The 16,206-nt window shown below is 36.3% G+C and overlaps 1 protein-coding gene across 1 annotated transcript; it reads left to right on the forward strand.

Annotated features, from left to right (window-relative positions):
- Positions 1-12,324: 12,324 nt before the first annotated feature.
- LOC25492383 (putative carboxypeptidase C) lies at positions 12,325-16,184 on the forward strand. The gene is given in 10 exon segments (XM_013600483.3): positions 12,325-12,757; positions 13,473-13,644; positions 14,247-14,366; positions 14,483-14,626; positions 14,854-15,004; positions 15,216-15,304; positions 15,403-15,637; positions 15,640-15,661; positions 15,820-15,953; positions 16,091-16,184. Coding segments are annotated over 9 exon segments (1,347 nt in total). The 5' UTR covers positions 12,325-12,425; the 3' UTR covers positions 15,902-15,953; positions 16,091-16,184.
- The last annotated feature ends 22 nt before the right edge of the window (positions 16,185-16,206 follow it).

Genomic DNA, 16,206 nt, shown 5'->3' on the forward strand with positions numbered 1-16,206 from the left:
AATCGTGGTATTTAGTCAAATAGAGAACATCCAAAATATCCCTAAAAAATTATACACCGGCATGATGGAGTTGTTATTGTATTAAGCAGTTGTTTGGTTTAAGTTTAGGTTTAGGCTTAAATAGCTAAATAAATTAATTAATTATACATAAAAAATAAATAAATAATTTATGATATTATATAAATATGTATATGCGGGGTTGCGGGTCTGGGCAGTATAGTACCCTTACCCGTGCCCATATCCATTTAATTTTATGGGTATTACCCGTACCCGTGCCCAGACCCATAAAAGCGGGGTTTTACCCTACCCATTATGGGTATTTTTTGCGGGTACCCATTGGATCTGGGTCCAATTGCCATCCCTACTCGAATTACCAAAGGAGTGAGTCCGATTGCTGAATATCTTCATAGCATTAAAGCAACTGCTGATGAATTAGCCATCATCAATTCACCATTGGATGATGTGGATCTTGTCATTCACACCCTGAATGGACTAGGATCAAAATACCGTGAGATAGCTACTGCTATTCGTACACGTGAAAACCCAATCAGCTTCGATGATCTTCATGATCTCTTATCAGACTTTGAAAACTACCTCAACAGAGAGGAAAACAACACCTCTTCTCCAATCATGGCCACTGCCAATGCTGCCTTCAAAGGAAAACAGCCTCAACAGAAACGTGGCAATTATCATGGTGGATCTTACCCTAACAATGGTGGATCCACATCCTCCAGCCAACCTCGTCGTGTCACTTGTCAATACTGTGACAAACCAAATCACACAGCAAAGACCTGCTACAAACTACATGGTTACCCGAAGCGTCCCAATGGTCCGGTGGCTCACCATGCTCGTGCAACCCCTCACGCTGCCAATCAAGATTGGATCATGGACTCAGGCGCTACACACCACATCACCAATGCTTTGGACAACCTTCATGTTAACCGTCCCTATAATGGCAGTGACGAGTTATTCGTTGGTGATGGCACTGGCCTGCCCATCACACATACTGGTAAAACATCTATCTGCACTTCTTATAACTCACTCCAACTATCACATGTTTTACATGTTCCCAAAATATCAAAAAATCTTTTATCAATTTCATCTCTCTGTCAAACTAACCCTATTTCTGTGGAATTTTTTTCTGATTTTTTTTTGGTGAAGGATTTGAAGACAAGGGTCCCTCTCATCAAAGGTCACCATAAGCATGGTCTCTACATACTACCACAACCATCAACCATCCCTTCAGCACTTCATGCCACCTCAACCAATCTCCCATGGCACCACATCCTTGGCCACCTGTCTGATCGTATTTTGCATCAATTTCCCTTTATCAAGCAAATAAAACAGAAGGATCAACAACCATGTATCTCGTGCAATATAGTCAAGAGTCATAAGCTACCTTTTACTACATCTAGTATATCTAGCACTAAACCACTTGAACTATTGTACACTGATGTATGGGGACCTTCCCCCACAAAATCAATAAATAATTATGTTTATTATTTGATTATTGTTGATCATTTTACAAAATACATATGGTTTTATCCCATGAAAAACGAATCAGACGTGTCTATCATCTTTCCAGCCTTCAAAAATCTGGTTGAAAAATATTTTAATCTACCAATCATAACCTTATACTCAGACAATGGGGGTGAATTTATTAAACTCAAAAAATTTCTCACTACCCATGGCATATCTCATCAAACAACTCCACCTCATACACCTGAACTTAATTCCACAGCTGAACGTCGGCATCGACACATCGTCGAAACCGGCAAGGCCCTTTTACACACAGCCAACCTTCCCTCATCATTTTGGAGCTATGCATTCCGCACTGCTGTCTACCTTATAAATCGACTCCCAACACCGATTCTCCACATGAAATCACCATTTGAAGTTCTTCACAAAACCCAATACAATCCTCAACATCTTCATTCCTTCGGATGTCTATGCTTCCCATGGCTAAAACCCTATACCTCCAATAAACTCCAACCTCGGTCTCAACCTTGTATTTTTATTGGTTATGCCGATACACAATACGCCTACCATTGCCTTGACCCAACCACCAATAAAATATATACCTCCAGACATGTCAAATTCTACGACCACATATTTCCTTATAATACATACCATAAACCCAATAACCTTTCATCAAATCCACCTGTCACAATGCAACAACCCCTGCACTCTATCATCTCCATACCAAACCAAGGTCAGCCACCAAACATTATCCAAAACACAACCTCCCCTTCTACCAAGACCACATCTTCCACTGAACTCTCAATTACACCTACGTTCTCTATACCCTCTCAAACCATAAATAATCAAACAAATCCTTCCCCGGTGACTAATGATGAGGTTCCCTCCACTTCGAGTTCTCCATCAGGTAATAATCAAAATATTTCACCTCTTGTTCAAATACCCTTGCAAACTAACCCTCCTGCAGTGCCTGTACCACCGAGTCGGGTAGTGACTCGATCACAAAACAATATTTTCAAGCCTAAAAAACTTTTTCAAGTTACAAAGTATCCCTTGCTAGAGAATGTTGAACCCTCAAATGTCAAAGAAGCCATGAAATATGAGCATTGGAGGAAGGCCATTTATGAAGAATTTGAAGCTTTAATAAGAAATGGAACATGGTCACTTGTCCCTCCTCCAAAAGACACCAATATTGTGGGATGCAAAAGGTTGTTTCGCATCAAAAGACAAGCTGATGGCTCTCTTGCTCGCTACAAAGCTCGCCTTGTTGCAAAAGGCTTTACTCAACGTCATGGAGTAGACTTCCATGAAACCTTTGCACCGGTGGTTAGGCCCCAAACAATCAAAATAATTCTGAGTCTTGCTCTAGGACACAAATGGCAAATGCATCAACTTGATGTTAACAATGCCTTCCTTCAAGGTTCCCTTCGAGAACAAGTTTATATGGCTCAGCCACCTGGACTCAAGGATTCCCAACATCCACACTATGTATGTAAACTGCACAAAGCCATCTATGGCCTTCGCCAAGCTCCACGAGCATGGCATGATGCTTTGAAGAGTTTCACGGTGTCCTACGGGTTTTCATGTAGCAAGAGTGATCCATCTCTCTTTATTTATGCAAATGAAGGTACACTCGCTTACTTCCTTGTATATGTTGATGACTTACTCCTCACAGGAAATAACAACAGCTTCATGCAAGAATTCATCTCAAGTCTAGCTCAACAATTCTCATTAAAAAATATGGGAGCTCCCCACTATTTCCTTGGCATAGAGATCATCCCCACAACTTCAGGCATACTTTTGTCTCAACACAAACACATAAGAGACATTCTCGAAAGGTTTGATATGGAGGGTGCCAAGCCGTCACCCACACCACTTTCAGCTACAGCCACTCTTCAGCTCCATGATGGAACTCCAGCTACAAATGCTACCGAATACATAAGCATTCTTGGGGCTCTTCAATATCTAAACCTTACCAGACCTGACATATCATTCTCCATCAACAAACTTGCACAATTCATGCACAAACCCACCACTCTTCGTCTCCAACATCTCAAAAGAATTCTACGATATCTCAAAAACACAATCAACCATGGCATCCTTCTACAGCCTACATCCACACACAATCTCACTGCCTATTCGGATGCTGACTGGGGCGGAAATACTGATGATCGTACATCTACTTCAGCTTACATTATTTTCCTAGGCTCCAATCCCATCTCTTGGCTTTCAAAGAAGCAACGTACAGTAGCTCGCTCATCAACCGAGGCAGAATATAGGGCTGTTGCTACGGCAGCATCAGAAGTTATGTGGATTCGTAATCTTCTCAGCGAAATACGGGTGCACCAGAGGAATCCCCCAAAAATTCTTTGTGATAATGTTGGAGCTACATACTTGTGTGCAAACCCCGTCCTACACTCTCGGATGAAACACATCTCCATGGACTATCATTTTGTGCGTGAACAAGTGCAAGCAAATCAACTCCATGTCTCACATGTTTCAACCAAAGACCAACTTGCTGACATCCTCACCAAACCTCTTCCAACTACCAAGTTTAACGATCTTTCTTCCAAGATAAGAGTTACTAATGGTAACTTTATCTTGAGGGGGCATATTAGAGGATAATTATCATGTAGAGAATATCTCTTGTAGTTATTGTTTAGATAGCAACAAATCATATAGTTGACTCATGACAATCAATTGTCATTCTTAGTCATTACAGTATAGTTGACTCACATGAATCAATTGCAATTCTTAGTCATTATGCAATTGATATTCATTCCTAGTTTATAGTATCAGTATTGTGTATATATATAGATGTAACAGATGTTCATAAGAAAATATCAATTCAAAACCAACACAGTATTGTTGTTACTATTATACAATACACATATATATCCATGAGTTTCAGTTATATCCCAAAGTGTCTATTGATTGTATCAGATTTTAGAATGGGATCCAACAATTGTTGTCCTAGAGGTCTCACCTCAGTTGCAACTAGATGGAGCTGCATATTTTCTGCGAGTTTTGTAAACCTAATTGAGTCTGGAATTGAGGTGGGGCAGATTCCTATGGTTGCTCTATGTTTTGCTCACCGTTGATTTTCCATTGAGTCACTTGAACTAACAAAGGGTTATATTGGTGAAATGGATTCATAATCCATGACTATTTTCTAGCATAACTTATTGATACCAGAGGAGTCTTCAAACCCACTCGAGGTTGGTACAGATACATTAGGTTGTGCCAGGTATGTTACATGACTAGTTGATGCATGTGGAAAACTTGTATATGACTGTTGCATCGGTAGTCCTAATTTGGATGTTGAATTTCCGATGTTGGGTCGCAGACGAATCCTCTGACATAATAGAAATTGCCCACTTGCTTAAAACGGCTAAGAAGATGAACTTGCACCATGACAATGTGTCATAAAGCCTTAGGTGGCCTCCACTTCATATGTATGTGACCTACTTGAAGGTTAGCCTTGTTATAAGCATCATTCAACACTGGCTCCCCATTTTAGGGTTGGTCATGCAAAAAAAATACTAGGCTAGAACTAAGGTGTAGTAAACGTTAACTTTATAGGAATCAATCAAAATTAATGAGGTCCGATCGATATTTTTAACAATGTCTCTCTAATATTGGATTTCTTGTACTCCTTATGGAAAATTGGTGACTAAATTGTCACCAGAATTTGCTCGCACGACCTTCTTATAATTCTTATTTTGGACCTTGGTTTCACAATAATAGCAAGTTATTTGGAAACTTGATACATGATATCATGTATCACCATGTCAAGAAAGCTGATTCCCTTTCTTAAGTTAGGATTGAAAATCATCTTGAAAAAGAATAAAACCACATTCTTTTTCAATAGGAAATCACTGGTACCAAAAACATCATGAGCAATAGGTACAATTTGGAGACAAAAACAACTTCTGATTTCCACATTAAAACCATTATTAGGCGCCAATTTGCAGATTTACAATTTGGAGTCCTCATAATTATGTTTCTTTATGGTCTTTGGACTTCTAGCAGCTCAGTTATTTAATAAAAAACACAAAACTACGTTAAGAAACTCTACTGCAACCCCCTCACCCATCCATCACCAAATAAACCACTTCTCTTACACCACCCAACCTCGCATTGACTTAGATGGCGTCTCATTCCACGCCAACACACTTAGCAAAGAAAAAGTTACCTTAGCCTTAAACTCAATGAAACCTTTAGGTCTTGATGACTTCCAATATTGGCACATTGTTAAAGATGACATATTTGAACTTGTTAAAAACGCCTTTGCTTTAGGTTACTTTTAGGAACCTGAGATCCATTAGCCACTGCAATATAGTATAAAATTTCATAACCGAAGTCCTTGTTAACCAACTTCGACTCCTCCTTGAGACGATTATTCTCCCTTACCAAAGCAGTTTTCTGCCGAGTAAGTGTACTGCGGACAAAGCTATTACTTTGTAGGAAACTATTCAAAAAATGCGAAAGTTCAAGAAGAAGATGTGTGATGTTTCTTTCAAACTTGATTTGGAGAAAGCCTTTGACAATTTCCAATGGAGACCCGATGTCACCTTATCTTCTAATCTTATTCATGGAAAAGCTTCCCATATCTATATGTGAAGTAGTTAGTAACGGTAGCTAGCACCCGATTGAATTGCAAGAAATGGACCCCATATTTCTCATTTCTTCTTTGCCGACAATCTCATCCTCTTCACCAAAGACAAAAAATTCTCAACTAAGATTCATTACTAATATTTTTTATACTTTTCTTCGTTCAATATTAATGATTAAACTTTCCAAGTCTAGGTCATTCTATTCAGCAGTGTCCCTCGTGCAAAGAACAACGGTCTCACCTCTATATCCACCATTTAGAGCGCACAATCTCTAGATAAGTTCCTTGGTTTTCCCATCCTCAAAGAAAGAGAAAAACAAGTGACTTTAATTTTATCATTGAAAAAAGGCAAACTAGGTTGGTCTTTTGGAAGCATCGCCTTTTGAACAATCCCAGAAGGTTGGCCCTTGCAACCTTGGTTTTGTCTTTTATCCCCTACTATTACATGTAGGTTACCTGACTTACGAAAAACATTTGTGACCTTATTGATAGAACAACAAGGAAGTTCATTTGGAAGAGTTATGATAAAATTAGCCTCAATTTGGTAAGTTCGAAAAAACTTAGTAGAATCATCGGCCTTGATATATGTATGGCAAGAGATGACAATACACCTCTCCTTGGCAAGCTTGGTTTCGATTTTCTTCAAGAGATAAACAAGCTTTGAGTCGACATTTTTCCCATAATTATACCTAGAACCCTCACATCCTCTTTTATTGCGGCACCACCTCTGATTCACCTACCTAGAATTTCATCATTAAAGCTAAAACTGTTCTTAAAAATGGCTTTTACTGGTGTTCGTTTTGGAGACTCCTCATTTTGGTATAACAATTGGAGCTCCTTTGGCCCACTTTGTACCAAGATACCCTTTGTGCATATTAACGATCTTGCCTTTAAAAATCGATGAAGTTTGCAACTCAACATCTCCCAATCTTTCTATCCTATACATTCACTTGCCCCAAGCCTTCATTGGTGAAATAAAAAACCTCATACTTCATTTCAACCCCAACACTAGAGATGCCTTCATCTAGTTTGATAACTCCAATGGAGTTTACACTACGAAGGCCAATTTTTCTTACTTTTGAAACAATGTAGTGCTAATGCAACACTCATCTCATGGTCTTGGATTTGACACCTCCAACTATCGGAAAAAAAAACCCTTGTTTAGATGGCTTGTCACGACTTTGTACCTACGTTATCTATTCTTATTCATCGGAACCTTGCTCCAAATGACATTTATCCTTGTTGTTCATATTTTGATGAGAATTTCCTTTATTGCATAAGAGACTATGCGGCCTCTATGAATATTTGGCATCATCTAGGTTTCGTATCTACTGAGTTCTTCAATAATATGGACCATCGCAATTAGCTCAAGCTTGTCCTTACCTTAACCAGTTCCAACATCTAGGCTGCTAGAGTGTGGTGGTCATGGAGAAATAAGAACTTTAATTGTTTCTCAAATGCTTTGATCCCAACTTAGCAACTTGCCGTGGAAGCTAGAATTTTGTCTACCACACTGATTTCTTGCTTTCATCATGCTCGAACTACTAGCCTTCAAGATATATGAGTCCAGTGAAACTCACCTAATCATCTCTCCACGATCATCAATGTTGATGGAAGTTGTCTTGGTAACCCCATTAGAGTGGGCTATGGAGGTTTACTACGTCGTCATTCCAGGACATGGGCTTCAGGTTTCTCAAGCTACATTGCAGGAACCGCTAACATCCTTCTGACTGAGCTTCATGCTATTTATTGGGGACTTTCGTTGGCTAGTGAGATGAACTTTCAAGAAGTTATTTTGTATTCAGATTCTCTCCATTGTGTTAACATTCTCATGGAGCTAACTCTTTGATACCACAAATATGCTACTTTCATTCAAGACATCAAGGATATTATCAATCTTGATTGGATCACAATCATTGCTTACACCCACCATGAAGGTAATAGTTATGCTGATTTCTTAGCAAAGCTTGGAGCTTCTTCCTTTTCGGATCTCATGATACCCACCTCTCATCTACCAGACATAACAGACTTTCTAGTAGCATACTTGCACTAACTTGGTTCCGTATATTGTAATTTTCTTTTTTGTGGTTTTTCCTTGTTGGCTTTGTAACCAAAAATTAATCTTTTCCATATAAAACATTCATTCTATTTCCAATTTTTGTTTCCTTAAAAAAATAGTATAAATATATAGATAACGAATAAATAGTAAATACATGTCACTACCAAAAAAACAATATAGGAAATACATGTTCTGTTAAGTAAAAAGTAAATACATGAATCTCATCAGATTTTTTTTTTATCTTGCTAACGAGTGCCCTAAAAATACTCTTTAAGGATTATAAATTGGGTCTTGTTAATCGGTGTCATCGGTACACTAGTTAACAAACTAAAAATAGAAAGAAAAGTTAAGTTTTGTATTAAGATGAACACTTTTTCAACTTTCAAAAAGTAGAATACATAATTTTCAAGATAATGTTTTCTTTTATAATTTATTAACAAGTGTCTGGGGGCACTTGTTAACATTTCTCTTATAAATTAATAACTATTCATTAATAAATTAAGAAACTATCATCTAGTTCATGCTGACAGAGTTCTAGTTGAAGGGGCGCAAAATGTTACATCATCGGTTTTTAACCACTTTTATTCTCATTTTAGATCCGTTGACGTTGATAGGCTGGGGGTGGAGGATCTAAATTTTAGAAAACTAACTGATGCTCAATCTGGTAACTTTGTGCGCCCTTTTTCACTAGATCAAATAAGACAGACAGTTTGGGATTGTGATAGTTTTAAGAGTTCTGGGCCGTATGAGATCAGTTTTGATTTCATTAAAGAACTTTGGAATGAATTGAAAGATGATTTTTTGAGGTTTTTGACGGAATTTCATTGTAATGGGAAGTTGACAAAAGGAGTAAATTCAACGTTTATTGCTTTGATTTCAAAGGTGGATAGTCCTCAAACGCTTGCTGACTATCACCCCATTTTCTTGGTGGGTTGCATGTATAAGGTGTTGGAAAAAGTGCATGCTAACAGGTTACGCACAATCGTTGGTAGTGTTGTTTCTGATTCACAGTTAGCTTTTGTTCGTGGAAAACAAATTCTTGATGGCATTCTTATTGCTAATGAGGTGGTTGATGAAGCTAGGCGCATGCATAAAGAATTGCTTCTGTATAAAGTGGATTTCAAAAAGGCTTATGACTCGGTGGACCTTAGTTATCTACACGCGGTGATGGTTGACATGAATTGACCCTTTGGCAAAAGTGGATTCTTGAATTTGTTGGAACGGCTACAACATCTGTCCTTGTGAATGGGTGCCCTACGGAGGAATTTTCTATTGAGAGGGGGCTCCGACAAGGAGACCCTTTCTCACCTTTTTTATTTTTGTTGGCGGCTGAAGGGTTTAACATTTTGATGAAATCTTTGGTGAGCAATAATTTATTTCGTCCGTACAGTGTTGGCGGTCAGGGTGCGGTGCAGTTGTCTCACCTTCAATTTGTGGATGATACTCTAATCATTGGGGAAAAGTGTCGGTTAAATGTGCGCTCTATACGGGAAGTGTTGATGTTGTTTGAGGAGGTATCCGGGATAAAGGTTAATTTTCATAAAAGCATGCTGACAGGTGTTAAAATGTCTCAAACTTGGTTATCATAGCCTGCATCAGTAATGAATTGTAGAAACGGTACTATTCCTTTCGTTTACTTGGGGGTGGCTATAGGAGGGGATGCTAGAAAAATCAGTTTTTAGAAACCCGTGATTGATCGTATTATTGCTAGATTGTGGTCGTGGAATAATAAGTTTCTTTCTTTTGGCGAGGTTTCTAAAAAAATTGCTTGGATTAGATGGGATTATGTGTGTTTATCAAAGGAAGAAGGTGGTTTAGGGGTTCGGAGGTTAGGGGAATTTAATTTATCGTTGTTAGGGAAGTGGTGTTGGTTGATAAGGAAGGGTTATGGTATTGAGTGTTAAAGGCTCAGTACGGTGAGGTGGGTGGTTGGATTCAAGAGGGAGGGAGACGCGCATCAGGGTGGTTGAGGATGATGTGTAACATCCGTGAATGGGTTGGGTCGGGAGTGGGGAATTGGTTTGATGATAACACTAGGCGGGTGGTATGTAATGGCAGAAATACTTTCTTTTGGACCGAAAATTGGGTAGATGGAGTTCCTCTTCGGATTAAATTCCGCCGCCTTTTTGATTTGGCCATGCATCAAGAGTGTTCGGTGCAGGAAATGACGATGTTGGGGTGGGAGGATGGAGGGAATGCGTGGGTGTGGAAGAGGCGTCTTTTGCCGTGGGAGGAGGAGAGTCTGAGGGTGTGCTCTATTTTGTTAAATAACATTATTTTGCAGGACCATATTCATGATACTTGGAGGTGGCTGTTAGACCCTATTCAAGGTTATTCGGTTCGTGGGACTTATCAATTCCTTACGTCTTCTGATGAACCTGTGAATAGAGGCGCCATTCACAATATATGGCATAAGCTAGTTCCTTCAAAGGTTTCAGTGTTTGCTTAACGGCTGTTTCAATATCGAATTCCAACAAAAATGAATTTGGTAAGACGTCGTATCCTTCAACCAAACGACAACTTGTGCGTTGGAGGGTGCAGTAAAATTGAGACGGCGGATCATTTTTTCATCGGCTGCGGTTTATTTGGTAGTATTTTGTACATAGTCTGTCATTAGCTTAACATCTCATTTGTCTTTCCAGGAAGGTTATGTGACCACTTTTTTCAGTTTATTCACTTGGCGGGTATGTCGCGATCTTCACATTCATCTTTAAAGGTTATTTGGCTTGATTGTGTTTGGGCAATATGGAAGGAAAAGAACAACCGCGTCTTGAAAAATGTGGTAACCGATCCTCACAACATCATTGAAAAAGTTAAGCTAAATTCCTTCTTATGGTTATCATCGAATAAAGCTCCACTTGCTTTTTGTTATCATGATTGGTGGCGACACCCTCTCCTTTGTATGGGTGTTATGTAATCTTTTATTTTTTCCGGTTGTCGACGACCTCTTGTTAGGCGTCATTTACATTGTAACAATTATTGTGTGATTCACCACTTTTAACATGCCTTGTGCGGGGTGAATCACTCCTGGTTTGAGCAATATATTCTATTTTGATTTGTTCAAAAAAAAAAAAAAACTATTCATTGAAAAAGTCTAATGCTTTATTTCCGATGCATTAAATGCACAAGTTTACATAAATACTTACACCATCCAGTCACTATTATAAACAAAAATCAACATTTTAGATTCATGCATTAAATGATGTATTTAGTTTATAATAAAGACCATATACATCATTAATTAAATGAATCTAAAATATAAACTTTTGCTTATAATAATGATATGATGATGTATTATCTAAACTCTTTAAAGAGTGTCCTAATGACACTCGTTTGCATTTCCTTTTTATGTTTTATACATGCATATGAATCCGGTACTCAAATTCAGGAAATCGTTTGTTTATCACTTTAATTCTTTCAACAAAATTCAACACGCATTGCTAAATTAATTATTACTACTCCCTATTGAAATTCTGTATTGACAATGACATTCCTAGTAATCAATCAATTGCCATTCTTTGATATACTACCAAATAACTTTCCAATTACGGGGTCAGTAAAACCATCAATTTCACAATCCAATTGAATGCTTTTAGCACGTCACGGCAAAAATTCATTATCAATAACCTTATATCGCAGATGAAAATAGGATTTGTCTTGTAACAAAAAGAAAAACAATACTCCAAAATAGGATTTGTCTAGTAACCCAAAAAATAGGATTTGTCAGAAAAAATACTAATACCAAAAAAATAGGATTTTGCAGATAATAATTTTTTATATGAAAATATATATATAATTTTTCAATAAAAAAAAACTCCAAGTATTTTTTGAATTTATTAGCACGTCACGGCAATATTCACTATCAATACCGGATTTTGCAGATGAAAACTAATACCTAAAAAAATAGGATTTTACAGATAATCATTCTCAATTTGAAAAAAAATAATTTTTCAATAAAAAAAATTAAGTAGTTTTTTTACAATAAAAAAATAAAGTGTTAAAAAAATTATAATATGGAAATAGGATTATAGGAGTCAACTAATGATTAATATCTTCTAAAAAAACTAATGATGAATATTTTTAATATAATTAAATATTGATTGAAGTTGACCGCTTTCAATTATACACCATATTAAATAAATTATTCCAAATATTAAAAGCTGAAAAGTGGTGAAGACCATAACCTTAACCCATTCAAAACTCTTTAAATTCTACGTTGTATTACCAATGCTATAAAAACATTGGCATTGCTTCATATTTTTCACAAACAACATGGGATTCTCTAAAACCTCTCTATCTCTTTTGTTATTGTTCGTTTTGTTTTCTTCTTCATACGCAACTTCTCGCATCACACATCATCATAGTTTTTCATCAACACCAAAATTTTCACCAAACCAACGAGCTGAAAAGCTTATAAAAAGCTTTAACTTATTGCCAAAGGATCCAGTTAATATAATTCATGGTGATCACTCTATTGATCATTTTGTCCCTGGAAAACTCGTCGAGAAGAAGTTCTCGTTTTTTAGTGATTCTAATGGTCCTTCTATTGAAGATCTTGGTCATCATGCCGGATACTACTCGCTTCCTCGTTCCAAATCCGCAAGGTAATTAAATTTGCATCCTTTTTATTGTAAGATATGGATTTTTACGTACAATTGCGGACTGATTCAGTCCGCAATATTATGAATATATAACGTAATGCACTCCGCAATTTAAAATTTGTATTTTCAAAACTCAAAATCCGATTCTTTCAATTTTGATTGAATGATGATTCACAATATGTTAATATGTGTAGTCAAAGGTGTGACAGCAATGAATCTGAATTTGTGAAATGAAGTTAGGACCATAGTGACGATGTAAACAGTGACTTTTTTTTTTATTTTTTTTTTATTAAACCATATTTAACTAAATAGTTAGAATAAAATGTCATGTGGTGATGTATCAAAAAAAAATATATGTCATGTGGTGATGAGTTAAAAGTAGTTTGAATCCGAAAGCAATGCTTATGTTCGATGAGATCCAGGTCAAAAGGTTGTTGTACCGATTTGTTATGAATAATATACTTTGCTGTTATATAATTTTATTAGTCGGTAGTGATATTTTCAATGTGACTATATAGATCTTAAGGAACCATAACATTGTACTACAAGTAACATATTACACGTCATGCACATATAATCATATAATCATTATATCATCATTCATCAATCTAATATGTTTACACAAATATTAATAGTGGTTTGAAATTATATATTTAAAATTTGACTTAATTTTGTGGTCATGAATTGAACTTTTTTTTTTTTCTTTATTGAATTTCAGGATGTTCTATTTTTTCTTTGAATCAAGAAAAAATAATAAGGATGCCCCAGTTGTGATATGGTTGACTGGAGGTCCAGGTTGCAGTAGTGAACTAGCTTTGTTTTATGAGAATGGTCCTTTTAAAATAGCCAATAACTTGTCTCTTGTGTGGAATGATTATGGTTGGGACAAGGTAATAACATTCAATTCTTATGAAATATATTTGTTATGATTTTGTATCATGTGGTTATATTGCAAACCTTGATACTAACTCGAGCCGTATCTGAGGTAGGGCGATAGTTCTAGGCTCAAAAATAAGTACGAAATATGGGTCCTAATTTTTTTTTGGGGTCTATTAAGCCCTAAAATAATTTGCTTAGTTGTTAAAGGGAGGTGTGCTCGATAGTAACGGGCTTTGTTTCAAAGCATTTTATATCAAGTTTGATGTTTATATATATTTATTAGTTAAAATTCAAATTGTAGGTTTGTCCTGGACCACTAAAATATCAGAAACGGCCTAATACTAACGTATCAACAAATTTAGTTGATCCAGACACGATCACAGTTGTGATGTTGTTATAAATAAGTCTAAAATCTTATAAATCACGGTCGACAACCGTAAATTTTAGATATATTTAGTCCAACATCACAACTATGATCAATCATATAAACTTGAGAATCAAGTTGATAAATATAGCATACCAAAGACATTGATTGACAATGAGAATCAAGTTGTTACACCAAATTTGTTTTCTTATTGACATTATGACTAAAGGTGTTTTTTTCATTTTGTAGGCATCAAATATTCTATTTGTTGACCAACCCATTGGGACAGGATTTAGTTACACTTCTAATGAAGATGATATTCCACATGATGAAACTGGTGTTAGCAATGATTTGTACGATTTCTTGCAGGTATATATATCATTTTCCTAATTAATATCTTAGAACCATTAATCCTTATATACCACATGTTGTGTATATATTATATATGATGAGATTAACAAAATTTTTATTATTAATAATCATAGGAGTTTTTCAAGCAGCACCCTAAGTTCATCAAGAATGACTTCTATATTACTGGAGAATCATATGCTGGACACTATGTTCCTGCTCTTGCATCTAGGGTTCACCATGGAAATAAAGGCAAAAAAGGGATTACCATAAACCTCAAGGTCATACAACATCCTATTAATTTTATACAATCCGTGATCGACGATACATAAGATTTGATGTCTCTATTGCGGACTTTATTAATACTGCATTTTGATCTCGACAAATGACGATCATAACGCAACTTTCAATCTTGCGGCAACTTAAACAATTGTCTATGATTAAGATAGGATTATTATTTGTTTTTTCTTGCATGTTTTGATTAAAATTGATTCGAATACAATTACAGGGTTTTGCCATAGGTAATGGGTTGACCAATCCAGCAATTCAGTACCAAGAATACTCTCAGTTTGCATTTGATAACAAAATGATTACAAAGCAAGATCAAGCTGATATCAACAAGTTGATCCCTGATTGCGAGGTTGCCATAAAAACTTGCGGTACAAGATACCTTTTACACTCTTATCACACCCATTTTTACTAGTATTGTCAAATAGCACGGCTATAGCGTGATAGAATTTGAAGCTATTGTTCTGCAATACACTATTTGGTACAAAGTGTTGTCTATGATAATGTAGTGTGACAAAATTTGAACAAACTACAATTTTTCGCGTTTTGTGAATAACAAACTTATTTTATTTGAATTGGCAGAGAGTAAAGGTGGAGAAAGTTGCTCGTCAGCCTTATACCAATGCGAACAGATAATCAATAATATTTTGTCCATTTCTGGTAACGTTAACGTAAGTACCAAGTAATCATGTCTAAAAAAATTATTTGATCTTAAATAATTTTTCAGCTATAGTTTAATTAAATTAAATTGAAAAATTGTAAATTGCAGTACTATGACATAAGAAAGAAATGTCAAGGACCACTGTGTTATGACTTCTCAAATTTAGAGAAACTTCTAAACAAAAAGACAGTTAGGGATGCTTTAGGTGTTGGGGACATAGACTTTGTGTCATGCAGCAGAGTGGTGTATAATGCAATGTTGCAAGATTGGATGAGAAACTTTGAAGTGGATATTCCTGAACTTCTTGAGGATGGAATTAAGGTTCTTATATATGCTGGGGAATTTGACTTTATTTGCAATTGGCTTGGTAAGTGACCGTCTTGATTTTTTTTTCTGGGTCAAGTAGTCTGTGGTTCGAATCCCAGCCCCTGCAAATAAGAGTGCATTGTCCCTGCCAACCTCAAAGAAACTATTATTATTTAATGTGACAATAATAAATTTGCTATTTTATTCTCACTTGGGCAGGAAATTCAAAATGGGTTCATGCAATGGGGTGGTCAGGTCAAAAACAGTTCGCGGCATCGAAAACAGTTCAATTTGTTGTTGATGGTACACAAGCAGGATTGTTGAATAGTTATGGACCTCTCTCTTTTCTAAAGGTTAGTTATTATAGTTTTTGTTTATGAGATAGTTAGTTATTATAGTTAGTATTTGATAACTAACTATAAATATTTTTCTTGAGCGTGACATTGTTGATTTAATTTTTGGTTAATTTTATTTATGTGATGTGTAACAGGTGAATGGGGCAGGACATATGGTCCCTATGGATCAACCAAAAGCTGCACTTCAGATGTTGGCAAACTGGATGCATGGGAACTTGAATAGGACAAGTATTTAATTTATCTGTCAATC

Source organism: Medicago truncatula, chromosome 4 (assembly GCF_003473485.1).
Source record: "Medicago truncatula cultivar Jemalong A17 chromosome 4, MtrunA17r5.0-ANR, whole genome shotgun sequence".
NCBI classification, from domain to species: Eukaryota; Viridiplantae; Streptophyta; class Magnoliopsida; order Fabales; family Fabaceae; genus Medicago; species Medicago truncatula.